General features: G+C 49.8%; 1 protein-coding gene across 1 annotated transcript; it reads left to right on the forward strand.

Annotated features, from left to right (window-relative positions):
- Nucleotides 1-5,605: 5,605 nt before the first annotated feature.
- Nucleotides 5,606-6,028, forward strand: CCR75_006369 (uncharacterized protein; the record flags this gene model as incomplete). The annotated part of the gene is made up of 1 exon (XM_067964439.1): nucleotides 5,606-6,028. One exon carries the CDS (start codon nucleotides 5,606-5,608, stop codon nucleotides 6,026-6,028), a length of 423 nt encoding a protein of 140 aa, XP_067819497.1.
- Nucleotides 6,029-8,896: the final 2,868 nt, after the last annotated feature.

Genomic DNA, 8,896 nt, shown 5'->3' on the forward strand with positions numbered 1-8,896 from the left:
AAAATGAAAACTGTATTAATATAATTAAGTATCTCTTCTTTCTATCTGTTAACTCTAACTTAATTATAAACAATACTACACATGCAATTAAATTCTTATATTATTTTATCTGTATCTCTCTTTTGTTTATCTCTACAGCTGATTAGTCTGCACTTTTCAATTTGCTGTGGCACGAACCCAGCGATTTGAAACCAGCTTTCTGAACCAAGCGTTTAAACCTACGAGTGCGTATGAGTGGCGGCGACGGTTCCTCTCGGGCCGGCCGCCCCCCCCCAGGCCACCCGACCCACCGGACGGGCCCCCCACTTCAGCCTTAGCCGCTCCGAGTCCTCCAGAGCAGGCGGCAGCGGCGAACCGACTTGGGGAGGTAGAAGACACGACAACGGAAGAGAGTTTGGACTCCACCCGAAACCCTAGCGCAGGTACGACACTGCCCACGGCATGGACATCTGAGGAAGCAGTAGACGACTGCAAGTGCGCGCAGAACAGGATGAAGAGGCAGCAGCTGCAGAGTCGCAGATGAAGCGGCTTTATCAGATAGCGACGAGTGATTATCCTCTGCACGAGGACAAGACGTTGGGGCCGATGCGTCGAGACAACGAAAATACGTCGGCACGGTACCTGATCACACAGTACTGTCTTTTGACAACTGCACGACAGTGGAAGATCTGGACCTAGCGCTGACAGCATAGACGGGTGGACTAGTGGATCTTTTCACCGGTGACGGAGGACGAGTGCTTGAGCCAGTTGAACTGCCAGAACGACTTGATCAACGACACAGGAATGCACCCGGAGGACACCAAAGCGAACATGTGCAGCCGGATGAAACTGGATGGACTGTCATACGGGTCCAGCAGCGCCAACCTTCACAGAGGCAGAAGCAACCATCTCGCAGCACCGGAGGACGGGGCGTCAGAAATGGGCGACGCCATATACCGTCAAAACAGACATCTCAACCACGTCAGTCCGTGCTGCCGCAGCAGCATGGTGCGCAGCAGGCGCATCACGGGGGAGCTGGGGTTAGGTACACGGAGTGGATTAACGGTACTTCCCCCTATCGCCACGGAGTCACAAGTAGCTGTGGGGCGTTCAGGTACTGGTTTAGTGCCGAGCACAAGCTGTGTTGACGAAGAGAGACAGCGGGAAGATGCTTAAGGTTTGACACCGCAAACTCATGGATTTACGATCCATCGTAGCATATATGCGGATTTGGAAGACAGCTCCGAAGATGAAGACGAATACAGGATGTCCAGTCCTTTCCGACGCAACAGGCAGATATACAGCAAAATGGAGCTACGCAGGAGACGTCGTTGGAGGATCGGAATGACGTAGATATGGATGCCTCTAATGAAGAATTAGTCATGCCCAGTCAGCAGGTTCTTACTCTACACGAAGAATTGTAGATACAGGAGCCGACTGGGTGTGACGCCGTCATGTATGGCCCTCCATTCGAGTGGGTCCGACACCCGTCATCAACTGGGTACAGCTAAATCCAAACGATCCTTCTAGCATTGAAGTGGATGATATAGATCTATTAGGTCGGACGACGCGGCCCTGAATATGGGCACCGGGGAGGGCTTCGAGATCACCAGGGTCCATGATCCTAGTTCTCCGCCCAGGCAGGTATCTGACTGGATCGGCAGCCTGCACGGCACGCCAGTCAATGTTCCATCAAACGGTCAATGCCTACTTTATGCTTTCTTCGCGGCTACTACAAACGAGCTCGCGAGCACATTTAAACCGTCTGCGGATCAAACTCGGGCTATTAACAACATCAAGCATCAGGCCAAAGATATCGGACTGGCGAATCTAAGATATGATGTTCAGCTAAAACTCGTGGATCCATACTTAGAACTGGAGAGAATATATCCACATGCGGTGGGGCCCCAGCAACGACTGCTGCCGCGACTGCGGCATTGTACGCACATTTTGCGGTCACACGTGCTCAGTGTGTTAGCAAATCAGTCTCAAGCACCTTTTGGGGAGGCTCCATTCTTCTCAGGGCACTCGCCGTGTATATACGGGAGCCGATTTACGTGTGGGGTGTTGACGAGACTGGCGCGGCCCATGCGCAGCAATATTTATATCAAACGTTCACGTTGCCAAACGGTGATGCGCATGAGACAGGTGTAGTGACGGCACTTGCTGACGAGCAAGTCAATAATGTCCTGAAAGCCTGTTATAATCATAAGGTTCTCCCTCTTATGTCACTGCTAAATCATGCAGAGGGCCACTTTTACGGGGTCCAGTATGGGCAACATTTCCTAGACTGGAATGCGTTGCCAGGGCCGGGCATGCGGGCCAGACTATATAAGGTACACTAGCACGTCGGTCTCCCGGTGCTTAACGCGAGTCACTATGATGAGGAGTCATTAGCGGATAACGCACAGGGGGAGGAAGCCCCCATTTTGGAGGAGCTGGGTCTCGACGGCAACGCAAGTGGCTCACAGGACACCGATATCTCTGCAGAGGAATACGACACTCCTGTGCTGAGGTTCGTCGACCGTGGTAAACCAAATCACGCTAGAATTTACGAGCGCATACTCGGAACCGCAGAGGTAGACCAGCTATCAATTTCCGACAGGCGTATTGCACAACGACTACGGAAAATAAACCAGGAGGCGTTTCAGAATGGAAGAGGAAATATGGAGAAACGTTTGCTCTACCAAACCAACATGGCGGGAACGGTACATTTATCGATTATTTTAAATGGATGGTGGAAAATCCAGCCGCGCTTCGCCATGCGTTCAAGTTTTCCCCTACCCAGCGATTGTGGCGCAACAATGCCCGAACGAATGGTTACTTAAGCGGGGCGAGGCGGAAGTATTCAGCCATCAGATTCTGATCCTCAGGCTTATAGCAGCCGATGGGGAGAGCTATGACAGGGCGAGATCGCTTTGTCATTCGTGGTTGGAGAAGTGCGAAATGGAATCACGTGAGGATGCGTATAAGCACGCTGCTTCCGCTGATAATTGGCGAGAGCTAGGACGGTATGTGGATTTCTCTCTCCTCAGGCCTAAACACACCTGAAATACCCGTACAACATTGGCTTCTGCTTTACATAATGCCTTTTGTGGTACGAGACTGGGGCAGCACTATCATGGCGAGGGCTCCTGGAGCCTCCCTTGGTATCTGGTACACACATTGCCCCTCCATAGTGGACCTGTGTGTTGTCATATTATGCACAGCCGATTGGAGTTCGATTCAGCTGTCACTTGTCAGGGAAGCACCTGGCACCACTGCAGCAGTGCGCGTCCAGATAATCGATCTGACGCGGTCGCAACCAGCGGCAAATAAAGTTGGCCCGGTCACGCATTCCCAGGATGGGATGGAGCAAACCTCTCTGGGAGATTTCTTCCCGGTATAGACCCAATTGGACCGGGCAACTACGCTCAGACGCGAGTTCAACATTTTCCGAAATACAAGACGCGCCGAACATAGGAGAAGAGAAGCAGTCGTAAATATTCATAGGCGGAAATATGATACTTCGCCACTGCATGCACATGAAAGGAAAACTGGACTTTTAACACAAAATGTCCGAGGTTTTGGAAGATCGGACCAGGACCGCGACGACTGGCTTGCTTCTTTCAAGCGCCAGCACAGCCATGGACAATTTGATGTGGTGTTCCTTCAGGAAACACATGTCAATGAGCAGAATATCCCAGAATTAACTCGGCTTCACGCAGCACAGTGGGTACTGAGTTGATCAAGAAAGTCCGTTACTTTCTTGGGCAGCTGCGTCGCTCAAGACTGGGGGAGTAGGCATGTTGATACATCCCCTGTCAAAATTTAGGGAGCTCCAACCGTGTGCCAAAGAACATTGGACGGACCACTTCATGGCACTGCAAGGCGAAGTTGGCGGCCATATAGTGGTTTTATGTAACGTCTATTCCCCAGTCGAGAAAGCTGCCAGAGAGGCTTTCTACTCGGGGCTGACCAGCATACAATTTCCATCGGAAGCACACCTCTATATTGGAGGTGACTTCAATTGTACATTGTGCTCAGTACACGACAGATCTTTCACTTCAGCCGCTTCTGCGCACGACTCGCACGCACTTCGCAGGCTTTTGACAAAATGGTGTTTGATGGACTGCATACAGCAGTGCATGCCGGGAGCCTCAGACGAAAAAGGCATCATGGATTTTCACAAGAGATACCATACGTACTCGTATTCGCTGCCAGGGCTCCGTCGTGCAACCAGTAGGCTTGATAGGTGGTATGTGAGTGATACGGCACGCTTATGGGCTACTTCCACGGAATTGGATACAGTTGGACTAAGTGGAGATCATAAGGGGGTTATATTACATCTTCGCAACCCGGAGAACCCGGTGCGCATCAAGAGAGAACCCCGGGTTTTCCCAGTTCAGCCTTACGCGGCACATCGAGTGGACAAATATGTACGGGTCGAGCTAGCTTATTTCGAGTTCGAGCTGGAACGTGAAAATTACAATGCCACGACAGCTGCCGATGCATGGGATAAACTGAAGCACAAAATTGTGCTCGGTATTCTCAGGCACAAGAAAGCAGCCAAGAAGAGCCTGAAAAATACGTATCGCAAAAAGCTGAAACGTTTGTATCGTAGATATGATCAACAAATTAATCGAGAGGCTATTGCTGTACAGTCTGGACAGGAAGGAAGCGTTCAACTGCCGGCCAAAGCTTCCACTGATCTGCTGCACGTGATCTCGGAGACGAAGAGAAACTGGTTGTGGTCACGGCAACGCAAATTATTCAGGTCACATACGTGGAAAGGAGGGAAGACTACAAAGGCAATGTTTCAGCGCATCCCTTGTTGGTTTATTGACAACGTTATCCCCACCCTTTGCCCAGCGGAGGGCCACCCCCAACGGGGAGTCTTTGAAAAAGCAGAGACATTGGCTGATGCATGGAGTTCCATTCTGCAAGGTCCGGACTCTAGGGAAGGAAAGGAACTTGTGGCTGATTGGATGCAAGCTCAACCCACTGATGATGTTGGTGGTCTGGAAACATAGACACTCTCTACCACGGAAACTCTTACCTCTGCTTTCAAGGCGTGTAAGCACGGGAAGGCGTGTGGTCCAGATAGACTCGGTAACGATTGGTATATCCATTATTCACCGGAGCTCATACCTCTGACGCTCAAGCTTTTCCGCCTCTGGTACAACGCCCATGACCTACAAGGCATCAGGATCTCTACAATGCGATGACAAGTACCTTAAAGGTCGGTGGGTACGCGGATGACACGGCCCTTTACCTCAGCGACCCGTGTCAAATCACGAGAGCAACTCAGATTTTGCATGCCTTCGGTGCTGCGTCCGGTCTCTTATTGAATGTATGCAAAACCATAGCCATCGCGCTACATCCGGACGGTTTGTCATCGGATATTAACTGGATATGGCCGATACAGCTGTAGCCTGCTTCGTCCTTCGTGAGATTCCTTGGATTACAGGTCGGCAGCAAGAACGGGGCCGAACACTCATGGGCAATAGCGATAGACCAACTGAAGACTCGGGTTCGACTTGCCAGTCAGAAGACGTTCACGATAGAACAACGAGCGATGGTGGCGTCGGCGGTTATTCTGGCGAAACTCCTATATAACGCAAGACACGCATGGTCAACCACACGAATGGTTCGACTAATGGAAAAGTACATTAACAATTATGTATGGCATGGAGTTTTTGACAAATTGGACACCCGATGTACTACGTGGATGACGGGAACGGTTGCCGGACTACGGCAAAAGGAAGGTGGACTTGCTGTCCCAAATTTACGCGCTGAGCTCTTGGCATTATCTGCGGTCACAGTGTCACGCTGGGGCTCTTCAGCTACAAAAGCAAGCTTACTTATTGGCAAAGTGTTACTCCACATTGGCAAGAAGCACGAATGTGCAGCGCAGAAGCTCACGATGGGATGGACAGGACGAAGAGTTACGGGTTTCACAGCTGCAGCACGCTCTGGGCAGCAGAGCGATGTGTGCTGGGGGGACATGGGGGGTCAGGCCATCACGGCGAGCATGCAGCTCAGGTCGCCAGATTCTATTCGCACATAGAGAAGCAGGTACCCACGAGTCTATTATGGGATGACACCTCATGTGAAAGCGATCTCACAGCAATGCTGGAATCTGAGCTCTTGACAATCAGAAATTATTTCGCAACTCACTATGAATCGGTATGAATTGTGTGGCTACCACATTTGAACCTGAATAACTTCCTGTTGTTCACGCCTACTGGAGTGAGTCAACCGGGAGATTCTACAATTTTTAGAAATATTTATACCGCATAAAGATGAGGGCGTACTCTACGTGGGATACCGCTCGAACAGTAGTCGGCTGCCCACTGCCAGAGTGTCGAGAGCTCGGGATCACCAAGGCGCATATATGGTGGAACTGTCGAGCAGCGAGGCCACTATGGAGGGAGTTTCTGGGGAAGTGGATAGACCTCGGATTGCAACTGGAGGCTAATGATCCCCGTTCCATATTTGGTTTCAGGTTGCAATGGTGCCAACTGGAATTAGAAAGGTACTGCAGCAACTTTATGAAAACTTGGCAGAGCCACAGAAGGAGGTCCTAGAGCATCCACTTGGAATGCTCACTGTTGTGTACAGGATGTCCCGTTCATCGATTTCACCTGCCAAACTCATCAAAAACATCAGCCGAGAGTTTTACAAATTTTGTGATGCACCCGAATCCACTAGGAGGGTCATCACCTGGTCATAGCCTCGTAACTCGATGTTTGGGGTTCATCAGCGGTATCCTTCCAGATAGTGACGTCCCCCATTTTAGTACCGTGACTTACAACATAAGGAAAGTAACGTGGTATCAAACTAATGGTCGCAAGAAACGGATGTCCAGCAACGGTTTATAGGAATGAATGGACGTGATTACCCAAATTAGATAATACAAGGCGAAGCTAAAGCATATTTACTATAGTGGGCAAGATATATAGCTGGTGCTATGACACCTTAAACGAGCACTGGCGACTGGGAGGCTTACAAAAGCTTCAGGCCGTATGGAACTGACGATGCAGAAGAAGGGACGCGACGCTGGACAATTCGCTATGTCGTGCAATAGCCCTTCTTCGTGGTCGATTACACCAAGGGCGGCTTACGTTACGAGAATTCGTTTTGACGGGACGACAAGATGAGGCGATCTGTCGTGCGGCATGGGTCGTACATGCGGCTTTTGATGGCACTTCCGGGAGGCTTACGGAGGAGCTCCGTTGTAGGGATGACAGAGGGTACAGGTTACTATTCTTTGATGGGGGCGCGCGAGGGAATCGGGGTCCCGGGGGAGCCGGATCCATCATTGTTGTGGGCGGAATGGCCCCCAATCTGCCAGCTATTATATGGATGGGCAGCGTCTCGCTCGCTGCCTCCGCCACAACCAACAACGTGGCTGAGTACAAGGGTCTCCTCTTTGGTCTCAAGAAAGCCCAGGCCTATAATCTGGATGGTCTTCACATGGTCGGAGACAGTAACCTCATATTGGGGCACATGAGGAGAAGGAAGCAGCCGAAAGCACGGCATTTGCAAGACCTATACCGACAATGCAGGACAATCGCAGATCGGTTGAATGTGGCCACATGGCAACATCATCTCCGCTATTTCAATAAAATGGCGGATGATTTGGCTAACATAGCTATGGACTCGAAGAAGAGCACACAAATCATCCAAGCGGACGTGAAGCGGCTTCCCCCACGGTGGAAAAGCGTCACGGAGGCACTAAGAGGGGACTTAGGTCACTGGATCGACATGAATGGGACAGCGCACGTTGATAAGGTGCGCGGTAAAGCTGAATAACAGTAAGGCACGCCGTTGTAGTGTGCATGTGGTAGCATGTAGCAATACGTAGCTACCAAAGCGACGAGGGATGTGTAGGCCTTAGTCGGACGGACATTTTCGGGTCGTTAGGACAATTTAATGACTGTAATGTACAAAAAAAACTGATTAGTCTGCGGAAAAAATAGATATAATGGTCCATACCTATTTATGGATAAGAATTCTGAACATTACTATAGAAAGTCATATCCTCCAAATATTATCTACCTTTTAGATACTATATTAATTAACAACCTTTAGGTTTAATTTCATGGAACGATACACCCCGTTACATCACCCCTCCCTTAAATGAAAATCACTCTGATTGTCATTGGATAGAGTAATCACTATGAGACCACTTGATTTTAAAATGATGTTGATTGGTCAGAACCATCATTCAAAATTCCATCGCATGAAGAATCAACTCATGCGGGGTGTCGATAGTTGTAAAGGGCTAAAGTTGCCCTAATGTTACACAGTCCCCGTTAAGTACACTTGGTGTACTTAAGGGGATGGTCAATTACTAAATAATAGTAAGTTGACCCAGCACTCGAGTGTGGTGCACATTTGTGACCAACCCTTGTGTTTGTGATGCACATGGGTGCATTCGCATTAGGAGGGACGACGCTGGGTGTCATCCGTTACGCGAGGTATCTAGAAAGATACGCTCACAATACATTTTAAGTGTTATCTATAAAGATGACATTTTAATTGGAAAATGTAGGTGTTCATATTTAATTCTATTCAATATGAATTAGTCTGAAAAATACTTCCTACTTGGTAAGTGTGCACGAGGAGACGGATTACCGCTCCCGTGACGACACTTAACCAGATTACTAAGTGTATTGGGTGAGGTCGCTAACGCGCCCACCACAACTGCCTCGCTGTACGCAAGAGAAGCAGGTTAAACCGCTTCCTCGCTGTGCTAGGGTGTGTGTCTAAGTAGAGCGTGGCCGCATTACGACGTGCCCGCCTACACTTGGTAGCACTTGAAATCCTTCCCACGACCCGCATCTCTGCGTGTGTACGTGAGGATGAGCCTCAATATTGATTGGGCTCATTTTCCCCACCTCTCCGAACATCATCGGGAGGTGGCAGGGCT

Source organism: Bremia lactucae, linkage group LG9 (assembly GCF_004359215.1).
Source record: "Bremia lactucae strain SF5 linkage group LG9, whole genome shotgun sequence".
NCBI classification, from domain to species: domain Eukaryota; phylum Oomycota; class Peronosporomycetes; order Peronosporales; family Peronosporaceae; genus Bremia; species Bremia lactucae.